This window comes from Molothrus aeneus, chromosome 2 (assembly GCF_037042795.1).
Source record: "Molothrus aeneus isolate 106 chromosome 2, BPBGC_Maene_1.0, whole genome shotgun sequence".
NCBI lineage: Eukaryota > Metazoa > Chordata > Aves > Passeriformes > Icteridae > Molothrus > Molothrus aeneus.
In genome coordinates this window covers 93,871,145-93,887,768 of record NC_089647.1, presented here as the reverse complement: position 1 = coordinate 93,887,768, position 16,624 = coordinate 93,871,145, and the positions used below count along the sequence as shown (strand labels likewise).

The following is a 16,624-nucleotide window of genomic DNA, read 5'->3' as shown; positions in this document are numbered from 1 at the left end:
GAACAGGTTCTCCTGCAAACTTGTTGTAGTAGTTTTACTGTGATGGTGATGGTAAATATATGCTTTAACAAGATTTGTAAGGAAAATTATATATTTGCAGAGAAGAAAGAAGCAGGCTTTCAGGAAGACAAACGCAAACCTCCTCAGACTACAGGAAAGACACTTTTGTCTGCAGCTATGGAGACATTTAAATGACTGAGTCCTTTCCCAGAGAGTTAGGTGCTTAAATCATATTCCATTTGCACGGAATGTGTACCACAAGGTTCCCCCAAAATGAATGAAAAAGGATCTGCTATATCAACTCATGGATAGGTAGAGTTTTGTTATCCTTTCCATTGGTTTATGTTGTTAACTAAAGGTTTCCTGGGGTAAAATAAAAAAAAAACAACCTACAAACCAAAAGGAAGGAATGGGAGGAAAGTAAGTGATTTAGGACCCAAATAAACATTTAACTACCAGTGTGGTTTTATGTGCTGAAGTTTGGCAAATGCACATATATGAAAGGCCACAGGGAACAACCAAATTGACACCTGGAACCCTTCTGGTCCCTGAAAATTCTGAGTTTATAAAGGAATATAAGTACACAGAAATTTTTTTGCAACTGAAATAGAAGACTAAGCCCTCACTAAAATAATGAATTGACAAAATCAAATATACTACTGTTCTCTGGTTTTGGGGGGCTTTTCTAAATAAAATCTCTTTTAAAAAGATCTTAACTGTCTTTGGAAAGATTAATCTCTAACATCTGGTACTTTTAAGAGACAATGAAAATAGAACTAACCCTTGGTGTAAGCACCTGTAAGGTGAAGGACTAGAAATATAAAGGGGGTAAATTGTTTTAAGATAAAGAAACCTGGCATCAGGCACCTAATGCATGTGTGGGGAAAGTGAAATCTGAGAACTAGGAATTATCGAGAGCAAGGGAAAAGCCTAGATTATTCAAAAAGTACCTGAGACCAAAAGGTGACATTTTAAGTTAGAGGCAAAGAAGAAAGAAAAGAGGAATATAGGGCTGCTGGCTTGCCTATGAATTAGGCCTAAATTGGGCAAGAAACTATGTTTCATATCCATTATTGCAATCTAGTGGTCAGCTCTACTTCGACTTGCAATTTATGAAGTTAGGAGCTCTGATTCTCAACCTCATTGTACGTAGAAAGAAGGACATTTTCTTTCCCTGAAGTATTGTGGATAATAATCAGTATCTGCAAGATAAATTCTGAGATGGTTCCAGAGAGGTGGCAAAGCACGCTAATAATATGTTGACATTCTAAATATAAACATTGCAATTATGTTGTTACAACTACAACTAGGAAATGCCTTGCACGCAAAGGAAGGAAGCAAACTTAAATCTTAAGAACAGACACTGCATCAAATGGAACTAATCCTGTGCTTAGGAGTCTTGCTGAATCACAGCTCTTTTGAATGGGTGCTGTCATACAGGCCACCAACTGCTGAAGCATGGCAGTAGGAGGCTCTTTAAAAGAAAGTTTTATGGTCCTGAATGCAAGTAATTTAAACTTTTTTGGGTAAAATTTGTAGCATAAATGGAAATATCAGTTGAAGATAATCAATACCTTAAGTAAAATACTTTATGCCCTTTTTATCATCTGAGAAGTGAATGATTTCTTAGTTTTAATCGAAAAGGAAAGGTTTCAGGAAGATCAAATATCAATTTTCTTGGCTAGACTGAAGTTAAAGAACTCTATCTTGAAAATAGCACAATACAGCTTATATCTTTTTTCTCAATTTGCAATTATTTGGCTAGAAAAACAAAGTTAGATTTTTAGACACACTAAGATTCTTTTAAATGTTTTGATGTGTATTTTTCAAATTGCTATCTTAAAAAAATCAGTCATTGTTAAAAGAGCTTTGTTGGCTTGCTTACCTTTTGACCAAACAGAAATTAAATTTACAGCTTGCGAGAACATTTACAATTTGCAGTTTAAGGAATCTTTAAAATACATCATTCAAGGCCTAAACCATGGTAAATCTGGTATAGAATGTACAGAACATAGTCACAGACTGGGTAAGGCAGGAAAGGACCACAGTGTGTCACCTGCTTCAACCTCCCTGCTCAAGCAGGGTCATCCCAGAGCACATGGCACAGCATTGCATCCAGATGGTTTCTGAATATCTCCAGTGAGGGAGATTCCACAATCTCTCTGGGTGACCTGTTCTAGTGCGCAGTCAACCTTGCAGTAAAGAAGCAGAAAGGGAAGTAAAGCAGTGAAGTAGTAAAGCAATATAGATGGGCAAAACTTGCATTCCAAAGAGTTAACAGATGAAATCTGAAATTTTGGAGGAAAAGTGATGTCATCCTCCTTGACTGGTGACTTTTCAAAGGCTGACAGGAAGCAGAGATGACCTAATGATTTTTTTGAGTTAGTCATAGCCCTTCAAGTCAACAAGCTACGAGATAAAAATGCATTTTACATTCTCTGATATTATGACTATAAACTGGACTCTAAGGATACCTTAAAATTCAGGATAAATGTAAATATATTTGTAATTCTTATTAATAATTTATATATTTGTACTCACTTTTTTTGTATACACACATTTCTCAATATTATTGAACCTACTCCAACACAGAAACTAAGAAGCCTTAAATTCTCATGTCACTTTTAATAAAAAGGAGATGCCAAATGCCACCCGTGTGACTTCATTTACACTCAGCTTTGCAGACACCCTGCTCACAGGAGCACAGTGTAGTAGCTGTGAATAGGGTAAAACTGGGCCAGAAAAAGGAATGGAAAATATTAGGATTTCCTTCCCAGTTTTGATGTGCACGCTTTACAGTGACTTGATTCACACACCAATTTGCCTTGTCTTTCAGCATAATCGTCAACAGCTTCTTGGCTGCTCTGAAGGAGCTATATTCGGTACTCTGCTGCTGCTGCTGCTGCATGAGGCGGGTGTCTGCTCGCCTCGGCCGAGCGCAGCCCAGCGCTACCCCCAGCCATCCCCAGCCACAAGAACACTGCAGGCTGGAGCGGGACGCGCTGTGACCGGTGCGGAATCCACACCTGCTTGGAAACGAGGAGTAAAATAAGGCGTGACAATCCCTTTGGGACGTGCGGGGGGAGCTACTCGAGCGCGCTCCCACGCGTGGGGAAAGACCAGCTCCTCCCAGGGCTGTTACTGTGCAGCCGAGGGGGCCCCACCGCTCATTTTTAACTTTCTGCGGGGAGCGGACGGGACCGTCCCAGGTGTCCCTACAACACTGAGGGAGCGCAGGGCAGGCGCGGCAGCCGCCCGCACTTCCCTGCGCCCCGTTCCCCGCCGCCCAGCCGCGCAGCCCCCGGCGGGACGCAGGGTGGGGAAGGAAAGCAGAGAGCACCGGGGCTGTCACACGGTTCCGGGCCGTGCCCGCGGCGAGGGGCGAGGGCCGCCCTCCCGCTGTGCGGCGGGGCCGCGCTTCCCCCGGCCCCTCCCCGCCCCGCCAGCCCTCAGCGGGACGGTGCCGCAGCGGCAGCGGCAAACCCCGCCCTCCGCCCCGCGTGTGGCGCGGCTGGGCGCACCCTCGCCATTGTCTGCGCGGCGGTCCTTGCCTACTGCGGGCACCGGCGGGCGGCGCGGCGCTTGTGGCCGCGATGCTGAAGGGCTGCGCGCCCCCTCAGACGCGGCAGCGGGCTCCAGCCCTGGGGAGCAGCCACCCCGCCTGCTGAAGACTGAAACTTTGCGTCTCCGCCGCTCCCTCTCCTCCCTCTTCCTCTCGCCCTTCTCCATGCGCTGAGCGGCCGCGGGGCGCCCGCTCGGCCCTATGGACGCCTTCAGCGCTGCCAAGGCCAAGATGGGGGCTAAGAGCGGCGGCGAGGCGGCGGCGGCGGGAATGGCCGCGCCTCAGCCCGCCGTGCCGGCCCCCAGCCCCGCCGGTCCCGGCTCGCCCGGCGCGCTCGAGCCCGCTGCCTACAAGCTGGAGGACCTGGAGACCCTGGCCACCGTGGGTGAGTGCGGGAAGGAGGGGAACAAAGGAGCTGCCGAGGTGCCCGTCTGCGACCGTGCCCGGCGAGAGGAGGTGCCCGAACAGCTGGCTGCCCCCTTCCCCAGCGCCCTCTTTTTTTGTATTTTTTTTTTCTCTCCGCCTTCCCCTCCCCGCTCCGCTGCCTTTTCTCCCGCCGCGCCACCGCTGGCCGGCGTGAGGGCAGCTGGGCTGCCTGCGGTGTTTGTAGGTGCCTGTGGGCGGCTGGCGGGGACGCGCCGCAGCCTCCGCGCGGTTCGGGAGCCGGGCTACGGGGCTGGGGGAGGCTGTGGGCATTGTACGGCCCCGGCTGCGGGATCTGCAGCGGAGCGAGCCTGCACCCGGACCTGGGTTTGGCTTGTCTCTGGGAGGAGTACTGCCACTGCTGAAGCTGAAAGACCTTTTAGTATAAAACCTGGTTTATCTGGTTTAACTTCATTTACCTGCATCATGATAAAAAATTCATCATTTAAATTAGCTGTCGGGCCAGGGAAGAGATCAAACAGGTTAACCGAATGCAGGTGAGTGTATGTCAAACCCCCGACACGCCGTTGCCCTGAATATTGATGCAAAGATGCTTTACGTGTGTAGAATTTTGGTAGAAGGTAAGGTCTCATCTCACAAGTACCACGCTTACTAAAGCTGCCTGTAATCGGTGGCATTGTAGGGTAAATGTGCCTTATAAATAGGCATTTCAAACATCAGTGAAGTTCGTGGTGTTCAAGTGTGCTGTATCTCTGTATTGTATTTGAACATACTGACAGTTGCATATGTTTTTGCATCTGGTTTGAAAGCTTGTATGTTCAACTACATGGAAGTTTTATTCACTTTTTCATTATAGGGCTGTGAAATTATTTTGGATATATTTATTCCAGTAAGTAATGTGATGTAAATCTTAATTTCCCCTAAGATCCCTTCAGCCAAAAAGGTGTGATATAAACCCTTTCTTAGTGAAGTTAATGGCTTTAAACATGGAATTGGGAAGGCACAGGAGTGTTGTTGTTAATGAAGAATGCATTATCTTCACTTGAAGTGCGTTGTGTTTTGAGATAGTGCTCCAATTTGAAATGTGGGCAGACATTTTACTGATAATTTATTTGAGATTATTAAGAGACTTCTTGAAAGGTTTGTAATGTTTTTTTTCCCTCCAGAAGTGGTTGCTTTTCTTCATTACATCATGACCATGTGGATGCAGTAGTCATCACTGAGGATTAAGGCTTCAAGTAAAGCACAGATTGCAGAAAAATAGTAATTTTAAAAGAGGACAGGGTAGTCATGGAAATATTCCTGCGGCCAATGAAGAAATGTGGCAGTAATCCTGGTGTCAACCTTAAGCAGTATACCTTTATTAGAGTGTTCTTTAAGATGCTCTTTAGAGGCTAAGGAAAGGGAAAATTGTGATTCCACAGGATTTAAAGAGAGACTTAAAAAAAGGGAGACACTGCCTGTTACGAAGAAACAGAGAAAGAAATACAAGGTAAAAGGAGCAGATAGTTGCCTTTCAAGGCACTGACAGAATATGTAGTGTCCCTTCATTCTCTGTCTTCCCCAGCTTGATTTTTTTTCTTTTTTTCTCAAATAGCTCTGTCTCAAAAGATGACCATTCTTTGCATCTCTTTTGAACTGTGTCATTGGTCATTTAATAGGGAAAATAAAAATAAAAAAAGATGAAACTGGAGAGGTATAAAACTGTGCACAGATAAATACATAAGGCCTTACATTGTCAAAGAAACAGAGCTGGCTTAAGTTGGTTGAAAAATGAATTTGTGACATGCCTGTGTATCTTGCTCCTGACTAGGATGCAATGTTGCAGCCTTAAAGTGATACTGAAACTGAACACATGAGTACCTGCTCTGAGTGTCCAAGTTTATAAAAGATGCAGTGCCCCACTAATGCTTCTGTAGTGCATTAGTCAGGGATCTGAGTCAGGTCTAAGTCTGCCTGAGGTTGGGCAGCTCTGTGTACACCTGCTAGCATGAAGCATTGGAGACCTGATTTAAATGGGCTGCAAGTTAAATCAGTGCAAAATACTGCAGGGTAGTAGAGTGGAATTGTTTTTTAGCTTGAGAAACTTTTTTGCTTGGCTTTGACCTTTTTTAATTCAGTTAGTTAAGTACACTGTAGGTTTATATCACGTGTACTGAAAGAGTATCTCTACAGTTCTTTTTAGCAGTGGTTTAAGTCAGTATTACCTTATCCTCCATTTTGATCTCCTTGCACAAATAGATGGCATTAAAGTCATCAGTTTCACTTCAGCAATTTACAGTAGTCTGCAGTTTGACTGCTCTGATAAGGATAACCATTTTCTTTCTGCTGATGTTCTTGAAAGCTGTATGCTGTCTGAGATAATTGGAGATGTTTGGGGATGGGAGGGGACATACCAGAACTTCCTGTTATGTAATTTTTAGGTATCTCCTTTTTACTAGAATCATTGCTTATAGATATACCCAGGCTTAGAAATAGTTATGGCCATGGAAACTATCAACTTGAGAAAGTTGAAAGTCAAAATAAGGAGGTGAGTTCCATGCTCTTGCAGCTGTTTATGATTAATATTTAAGGTAGCAGAATTGTGTTGGTGTCTGTGACATTGTAGTCATCTATGACTTTATGCAACTTCTCTCTGAGGATGGAATAAAATCCATGTAAAAAAAAAAGCTGACCGCAATACCTGCTTTGAATATAGCAGCTACTGTTGAAGGATACTATGAAGTATACTATGAAGTATCCTTCATAGTCTCAGAGGATTAAAATCTCTCTGTTAACCTGACCACCATAATGCAGGCTGGATTTTCTGTGACATGTGTTTTCTGTGATTTCTGTTGGGATGTTCTGCCTGGTTTAGCAAAGAACTTCATGTAAAGGTGGGAAGAGCAAAAGGGAAGTACGGTTTAGTGTAATCATTCAGAGGACATTTATCTCCCCCAAGCATCCCAGGACTCAGCCTTTGTTTGAGTGTTTGTGGGCTCTTTGTTAAAAGGCAATTGGAGCAGAGTCTGGAATACAAGTTTGCTTTGGAGGGAAGTGCTTTAATATTTAGTTGATAAAGTGAAGTTACGGCTTTGGGGAGGGCACAGGATTGGGACACATACTGGTTTCTGGCACTAAGAGAAGTTAAACAGGAAAAATATTTCTTTGAAGGTACTTCCTGAGGGGTTGAACATGTGGTTTTGAACCTTTGAAGTATATGGGTTTTTTAACTAGTCTCCTTGTATGAAAGTTGAATACTCTTGCTCTGGAGCCATTGAAGGTGCTTGGTTGTCCTCATCTTGTTTTGAATTAATTTTCCTTTCAAAGGAGGTTGAAATACAAATGTTTGCTCAGCACACTCAGAAACTGCTGTTCAGGCCAGGCTGAAATACTCTGTGAATCTCAGTGAATCTATGTACTCACCTGTGCCAAGATTGAGTTAGTTCTGTGCTGTACAGAAACAAAAAAATTATATGCCATGACCACCATGTTCATTCAAAGTTCGTGACCTTTGCTTACCTGAACCTATTTCAAACTTCTTGTAAGTCAGTGAAAAGGGGAGACTGAACACTAATGGCGTAGTTTCTGAATCATCCTTTGTTGTGATAGGCATTTAACATGGGCAGACTTCCTGTTCCAGAAGCCAGAGTGCCTGCAGTTGGACACCTGACACGTATCTTGAAATAGAGATACTAAATTTTTAATTATGCCATAATGAAAAGGTAATTCAGGTAAACTAGAATAAGTAATATAGGAAAACCAGAAGGTACTTCTTTGTTTTTGGGTACATAAAGATGGGAAAAGTGTTACATTCCCAATTGAAATGCATAGTGATGGAAAAGGGAGAAGGAAGAGAACACCAGGAGGTGAAAGATGACAAATTTTTTCTTATCCTCTCTCCTTTGAGATCTGTTTCTTGTCCATTTTTCAAAGTGCAGTGAATTCCATAGCAGACTATGTAAATGTAAATTTGGAGTTGCGAATCTGTTCAATTGGTTGAAATATTTTAATTAGAGTATTTTTATGCAAAAAGATTCTTTTAAACTACTTTTCCCATGAAGTGCTTTACACTAAACAAATGCAGAATAAAAAATTTGGCATACCAGTATTTTCATTTTTATGCACATGGGAAAATTTAAAGGAGTTCATGGGAAAAATGAGGTGCTACATATTTTCAAATACTTAATTTCTCTATGTTCACACACAAAATATGCTAGCCAAATATATTTCAAGTGGCATTCTGTCAGCATGACAGTAGGTACGCAGCTGTAGTCTAATGCCAGGGAATTGTCTAAGTAAGAAACTGTGCCCCAGAGTAGCTCTTTACATGAAAAGTTCTTTACATGAAAAGAAGGCTGGTGGCTTTTTCCTTTTCTTGGAGGCTTAAATTAGTTCACTTTCTTACTAAGTGTTATTTTTGGTTTCACTACCAAGGTTGTCACCTATTTTAAATTTTCTAAGGAATGCATGAGCATTTTTTCCCTGTTTTGTCACATTTTCTTGATACTGAGATGATAAATAATAATCCATGATTTTACTTGGCAATGTTCTTGAATACCACAAGTTTTGAAAGAAAACATGGTCTGAATGTTGTGACTGTAATGGTGACCTGAATTCACCATTACGTTTGTACATCTTTGAGGCTTTAGTCATAAAGCTAAATGACTTGAATTTTGTTTTCACTCTCTGTATTTCTTACTTTATTTTTACCTCCCACAAAATGACACTTGTCCCAAAATAAATCATTATTGTTATAGCTGCTGTTCTAGAGAGAAATGACCAGGTGTGAGACTCAGCTTTCTTCCTTTGCTTTTCCTGTTATCCACTGCTGAGGTGAATTTCAGTACCATAATGTTTATTGTAGATTAGGCAGCAACAGGTTCTTTCCCATAAGTTTCTTGTTCTCTTTAGGATGGAAAAAAATGGATTGAAACAAGTATTCTCTTTTATCTTTCAGAGAGGTCAGAAAAGTGAGAGTGTATGGAAGAAGTCTGAACATGTGAAAATTGAAAGTTCACATTTCTGCTTTTCTATCTTCAGTGTTTAAAATCAGTCTTGAGGTAAATTGTTAGTGTTTGCCTGTCACCTGTTCCTTTTGTCTGAATCTAGTTTAGATATTTAACTGATTGCACAAAGAAATTCAGTATTCTTTATCTGATGTTATGAATTTGACAGTGTGTTATAGAATAGGCTTCAACACTCAAATATGCTTCTTAAAGATAAGTAATTTGTAAAGTCCTATAAATAGCCCAGAGATGCCCAGAAGTGCTTTTTGCAATGTAAATAATCAGATAATCTGGGACACAACCAGTATTAATATTTCAGAAATAAGAAGCATGCAAAACTCACCCACAAAATCAAAAGCACCCAACACCATACCTTTCCCCTGCCAAGTTTACACTTAAAAAAACCTGATTTACCAGGTGAAAATACTTTGGAAAAACTCCTCTGTTAAGTGTTGTCTTAGCCTAAACTGAAGAAGATAAGAAACCTGCAGAGAAATTGAGATTTTAACTTTTTTTTTTCTTTTTCCTTTTTCAATGGGAAGAAACAGGAACTTAAAAGTGCTAGGGGTTGAAAGCATGTAGGTTCTTAGGGCTTGACTCAATTTTTTTCTATGTTTAGCTTCTTGAGCATGCATGTCTGGACTGCTTGTAGAGGACAGAGAGAACAGCCTTTTGGAGATGACTGCATTGGTATTTTGGCTTTCATGTAATGAAAACTTAGCAAAACCAATCCCTTCTCAAAGTGTGTTTAATCCTGGTTTGGTCCACTTTTAAAGGTGATTGTCAGTGTAAATAGAAAAAAAAAAGACAAGTGTGGTGAAATTTATATACTGTTTTGTTTATTATGAGAGACATAGAGGTGTATACAGCAATGAAGAGTGATTTTTTGTAAATATAGGAACCTGTGTTTACCTTCCAAGGTCTTGTCTGGGCATAAGCTGTTTTTAACCAAATTATTTAGCTCAGTGTAATTCCCCTACTGTTGACACTTACCAGTGTAAAACATTTTCAGTATTACCTTGTACTACTCAGGAGTAATTTAACATGTTATGTTTACTTGGGAAAGCATCCTTTAAACTGTGCAATATTTTAGAGGGTTTTTTAGCAGCTTCAAACTGGTACATAAAATTTTCTGAATACTGTGTGTTAGTGTGCACCTGGGATATTTAGGGTAGAGCAATTCTCAAAATTAGACTATTTCTGCTTTCCCATAGAAAGACTGTCTTTCAAATGACTGAACAAATGTTGATTTATTTTTTTAAAAAATAAAGAAGGGAGAGATATATCATACAACATTCTTTGCTAGTAATATTCGGTTTGTGAGCTGCACTGTTTGCACTTCACATTAGAGCACTGGTTTGGTTTCTTGTATAAAATATGGATTTTAACCCTTATTTTTAATACTGGAGTGGATCAAAGATGGTGATCTGTAGAATTTGGTCATGAAAACTTTTCACTTGGCTGCCATTTTTCTTCTGGCCAGTTTCTTCACTCACATCCCAGCTTGGAGCAGTTGCTAGGTGGTCTGTTAATTGATTGACCATAACTTTTGTGTAAATGTATTATCTTTTTTCTTCAGGGGATCGATAGGGCTGTTTCAACACGTTTCAAATCAGACAAATCGTGTGTGTGTGTGTGTGTGTTATTTATTGCCAACTGATGCACATTAAATATAAATGAAGGAAGCATCCTTTTCATGTCACTGAACTGTATGGTACAACCTATTTCTGTATGCTACTGGTGGTGATGGAATGTGAGACTTGTCTGCTGGGTTGATCTGGCCAGTGGAACCATTCCCATAGTATCTGATTTTCTAGTCTTGTGATTCTTTATTTGTTAGGGAGAGTATTTCATAGCCCTTATGCCAGCCCGTTATCTTGTCTGTATATCAAGAGACTAATTTTTATGTGAAAACTTTGCTCTTGTTTCTTTCCTGGATATTTGGTTTGAGTATCACCCACAGCTTTCTATATTGGATATATACATATATACATTATGTGTGTAAATATGTATATATATTTAAGTTTACACAAACTCATAAATTTTAAGTTTTATTATTCTGAAGCTTGATAGAGGAAGAGTGAGAATATGTAATTCTTCTGCTCATTTTCTGTCAGCATATTTGTGCTTCTAAATGGCTCTCACACCAGATACTTGTTTCTAGAAACTATTCATAAGTACCTACAATATGTAGGAGCAGGTTTTTTATTTAATTTTTAAGCTGGTATATTTTTTACTTCCTTAAAGGATTGGTTCTGAGCTAATTTTGCATGAGAGATCATGTACCTATTATTTGTTAATTTGATTCTAATATGCAATTTGTATATTCAGGTGTAATTATTTATATTTTGTGTTTATTGGAGTGCTGGAGAAAGGGAACTCAGAGCAGAAGAGCTGTATATTATAAACAATTATCAGCAGTTGTAACCTGTGACTTAGACTTGTTGTTTTTTGTATGTAGCCTTGATGTTGTCTAAGGCATATTTTTAAAAGCATTAAATCTAACAATGTGGTAAATTATTTTGCCTGGAAAATGCAATTATAGAACATCTGACATTGTCTAATACAAGAGGAAATCAGGTGAAGGTGCCAAGGTGTGGGAATTTTTTGTTTTGTTTTCTGTTTGGTTGCTTTCTTGTTTGTTTGTTTCTTCATTATTCTTCATGATTCCTTCCAGAGAGGTAAGGGCTGATTACCAAAATCCTGTAAAATGACAGTTTGAGTTGGCCATTATGCTGTGTTTTTTATGAGTTTTGGAATTGTTCTTTGCTAAAATGTAGCTTCTTACAGAGCATTCTTGGTATTTGTTAAAGTGTTGTTATGTTTGTTTAGGGGAATATGGTGACTCAGAGCAATTTGAAATATTAATAGAAATGACTCTGCCATTATTGTTAAAGGTGCAGGGTGCTCCTGGATGGAAGCAAAATGTCTAGTTAGTACTGCCTTTTATGCCTGTCAGGTATTACTCCAGTCAGTAAATTAAATGCTCTGAAATACTTTAGGTAGATGCTAAGGGAACTATCCCTCTACAGACTCTTCCAACAACAGGCTAAAGCGGTATAAGATTTTTACTTTGCTGATCTGCTAATGAGGATGCACTGTAATAGCTGTATGTATGGCAAATAGAAAAATTTGGAGGGTCTGGTGGCTGACTGTGTTCATATTCAACTTTGGCTGCTATAATAGCAGACTCCTTGTGCCACCTGCCCCAAAACTGATGACAGTCTTCTAGCCTCAGAGCTCTTCCCTGCCAGCTTGGAGTGGCTTCCTGCAGCTCTTGGGTGCAGGAGATGATAGCCTGTACAGTTTCAATTTTCGTGGCCTGCCAAAAGTAACTTCAGAGTATACATTGTAAAATTTTTCTTTGTTTTCAGGAAAATTAGTGGGTAACTTGTTGTCTGTCCCTGGAGAACAGTGAGGACAATGGTGGTCAGTCTGTTTCTGAATTGGGATTCTTGTCCCCTCTTTCATGAAAATTTTTCAAGTTGCATGTCACTATGTTAAGTTTGCATTCTGAGGCCATTAAATTCTCCCTGACTTCTGTGACTTTCCGAGGCCTTTAAAAACTTTAGCAGTATGTCTTTATTTAAACCACCCAGTTGTCACACTCAGAAGTGGTGAATTTAGAATTTATGGTGTAGCAGCAATGTTTTTTTCCCTCCTTTTTTTAGTAACCAACACAGTTTAATTCCCATATTTGTAGAAATTCTTCATTCTTTCATATATTTGGAAATAGTGGAATTTGGGTTATAATAAATTTAAAAAACATTTCTAAAATTTTTCCAGTATTGCACCTTAATTAAAATTATTTTGTTTGAAAGCTTTTATACATCTTTTCTAGTACTTTTACCTTTTACAGTGAGTAGCTGTGGTTCCTTGGATTTGTTTATGGAAAGTTTTTCTTGATTAAAGTTGGGTTTGTTTTGTTCTGTTTGTTTTTGTTTTTTTTTTTCCTACAAATGCCAGCTGGGAAGAAGCTGTGAGAAAGAGTGTGTCCTACCAGACAGAGCCATTAGAAGGAAAAGCAAAAGTAACTGGGAAGAGAATTGGAAAGAATCTGAAAAAACCCCTAACAGTTGGTGCAAAATATTTTCAAATACATGAAGATATATTTCGTATGGGGGGAAAAAAAGAGGTTTTGCAATTTTTTTTTCATTTCAGTTTTACACATTCATTCAGGTTTTATACATTCATCTGTTGAAAAATAGATACAAATTGGGGCACATCCAATCCTGATGCTGTAAAGCTTGTGACATCTATCAATTTTAAGTATTTTAGGAAAATCAATTATATTCTTTGTTCTAATATGTGAAGGGTTTCTAGATTTATCTTAACTCTTTATCTGCAACACCTGACTTACTGAAAAGTAAAAGATTTATTGTGGTGGCAGTGGTGATAATTTTTTGCTGCCTTGGTTCTTAGGCAGACCTAAATTTTTCAGTGCTCCTAAATTACTGTTGGTTGAGGGTTAGACAGAGTACAGCCCAGTTTGTTTGATTTGGCATAATTATGTGAAAACAATTTTTTTAAAACAATTTTGAACATGAAATACATATGATTTTGCTGTCTGCAAGGGATGTTTCTTATCAGTGAATTCTTGATCTGTCGAGAAGAGCTTGCAATACACGGTAATTGTAAGTAGAGAGGCAACACTGTGAAATGATAAATGAGGAAGACAACTGGTTTTGTGACTAATGAATCAGTGTCTCAGCAAGCAGTCTTTTTTTTTTCTTTTTTTTTTTTTTTATCCTGACACATTTGCAGGTAAACCCAGCTAACTTAAGGATAAGGCAGGAGTTGGTTTCAAAATTACTAGTTTCATAGCTTAGTGTCTACCTGTTTCACATTGCTTTAAGAGTTTCCCATGAGTGTACCTGGGTGATAAAAGTTTGCAATATAGTTAATTTTATCTTTGAATTGCAATTGAAATGCTTTGGCATAGTATTTAGAGACAGGGTTTACACTTCTGTGTTAAATATTCTTTTAGAATTTTACTGACTTTGTGTGGTTGCTATTTGCATTTTAAAAAAGAGGGTTCTTGGTGAAATGGGGACTTACCAAAATAATAATTTGGGAGGAGGTTGGCAGGCAGTGGAGATGAATGCATATCTGAGGCTATACTTTTGGCACAGAATGTTCAAATTCCTACTAAAAATGATGTTGGAAAAAGAAGGGAGAAGGGGGCTTAATGCTGTTTTGAGACACTTCCATTTTGTTTAGGTGGGCTTGTATCTCCTGGATAATTGCTGCTTTTCAGAGCAAAACCAGTAGAACTGAGTGAAAGTGTAGCTAGAAGCACAGTTGGATATTCTAGATGATTGTAAGTGAAGAAACTGATGTTACTAGTTCTAGATTTGATAAGTGAATCTGAATGTGTAGTTTTTGCTAGGTCATACTGGGTCTGCAGGGTCATCTATTCATGTGGAAGTAAGTGAGCTGTGGTGCTTTTTTTATGATTTTCTGAAATGCTCAAGTTGGGCACTCCTGAGTGAAATATGGATGGTTTATGCCCTGTAATAAAATATATTGATAAGCTTCTCTCTAATCTTTGTATGTTTTGGCATTTAAAATATTCGTACAAGGGGGAAAAATCTCCTATTGGCAGTTGGGTATAATACCTATGGAGAGATTCAGAACTCCAGGTCCTCCCATGATAGTTGAGATTTCTAGTCCGATTTGCTTTCATTTTTGGTAGAAATGTTAGGAGCTGCATTGTTTGAGAACAAACACAACTTTGTTGCTTGGCCTCCTCTGCTTCTCTGAAATGTGAATCTTGATGTAGAATTAAACACTGATTGTAATAATAGGACAGGAAAAAAAAAAAGAGCCAGCTAGAAATGCAAGGCCACTTGAGGGAAGGAGAAAAGCCATACTGTGTTTGATCACTTCACTTTGGAGAGCCTTCCACAGCATAGTTTTGTAAGTTTTATAAGCAGACAATTATATTTTTTTTGGGGGGGGGGGGGGGGGGGAAGGGTGGAAACTATTTAATTATTTGCCATAAAGTACAGTCATCCCTAAGGAGTTTTGTATGTTGTACACAGACCTCATTTAAAAGACTGAAAGTAAACTTGACTTAAAAGGGCACTATAGTGAAAACAGGTACTTAGCTGTTTAAGCATTGATTATACTTAGCTTGTGTACTAGCACGTCCTACAAAGGATAACATTTAGTTTTTATGTCAAGAAGTTTGAAATTTTATTAGTCATTGTCAGAGCTTTCCTCTGGTACCTTGTGAGGAGGTGTATTTTAATAGTGCAGTGCAAGTTTCTTCTTCCATTAGCGACGTATGAGGACCTCATATATATGACACAATAATTTCATCAGTCTCTGTTTTGTCTCCTGAGACTGTTCCTAGGAAATCTGCAAGCATCTGAAACAAGCTTTAGTAACAGTAAATACCTAATATGCCTGATAATGTTTCTTGTTTGGCTATTTCATCTGTCTTCAGGGAAGAAATATGCCTTTTAGCTTTGCTACCAAAAACTTAACATGCTTCACCTTTTGTAAAAAGTGTTAATGGATAATAATATAATCACCATCAGATCACCAGTAGCTTTCAGTTACAATTGATTTAAATATGAGCTGATGAGCAGGCCCAGATAGATTTGCGTTTATTTCTGATCTTAAATTCTGTCCCTGCCTTCTAAATTTAGCAGCTTTGAGCTTGTGTTCTGTTTCCTTAAATGTAGATTCTGAATTATAAATGATATTGAACTGTTTGTTCTTTAAATTGAAAACAAATATATTTCTGTTGAGCTGTGTGCTGTGTCAGCTATAGTAGTGAGTGACCCTCAGCAATGATGTTTCAATTTTGGAGAAATACAGTCTACAAAGGGCACATCAAGTACTCTTGGCGTGTGAACTATAGCTCATGAATTCAATTAGCTGTAATTGAATCTATCCTATCAAAGTGGTGTTGGATTTGCTATTCATTACTTCCTTTACTACTGACTGTGGTCTTGTTTTAAGTGTATCAGATGAGGTGCAGGTAATTCTGAGGTTGTATCGGGTGAGAGAATTGTAGAGTACAAGTAAGAAGCAACTACGGCAGTAAACAACAGAACAAATTAACCTGAGTTTTGATAAATGGGTGCATGTGTATATGTCTGTTGCTTACCTGAGAAATTCAATGTATGATGAAGACATACCTAGGATGAAGAGTGAAATAGCAGAGTGAAATAACAGAAAATATGAAAGGAAATGTCGATTCTTAGGGAAAAAGTGGACTTTGTTTTGTTTTCAAGATTTGAGTAGTCATAAAATCAGAGAATGCTGTGAAATTCTTGAAGGGGGCCTTAAAGACCATTTAGTTCCAACCTGTCTGCTCTGGGCAGGTTTCTTCACTAGGTTGCTGAAAGCCCCATCCAAGCTGGTCTCAAACACTTCCAGGGATGAGGCGTTCAGAACTTCTCTGGGCAGCCTGGGTAATCTAACCTAACATCTTGCCTAAACCTACCCTCTTTCAGTTTGAAGCCATTGCCCCTGTCCTGTCACTATCTGCCCATGTAAAAAGTAGCATTTTATTTTGGTTTTTTAAGCCCTCTTTAAGTGCCTCAGTAAGGTCTCCCCTGATCCTTGCTTTCTCCAGGCTCGGCTACCCAGCTCTCTCAGCCTGTCAATACAGGAGATGTGCTCCAGCCCTCTCATGACCTTTGTGTCCCTCCTTTGGACCCACTCTAACAGGTCT

At 39.5% G+C, this 16,624-nt stretch overlaps 1 protein-coding gene across 1 annotated transcript in view; it reads left to right on the top strand.

The window, feature by feature from the left end:
* The first annotated feature begins 3,763 nt into the window (after positions 1 to 3,763).
* Positions 3,764 to 16,624, top strand: part of PRKX (protein kinase cAMP-dependent X-linked catalytic subunit) — a 52,539-nt gene continuing 39,678 nt past the window's right edge. Inside the window, exon 1 of the mRNA XM_066571618.1 lies at positions 3,764 to 3,947. Coding sequence (XP_066427715.1) covers positions 3,764 to 3,947 — 184 coding nt within the window. The remainder of the gene's footprint in view (positions 3,948 to 16,624) is intronic.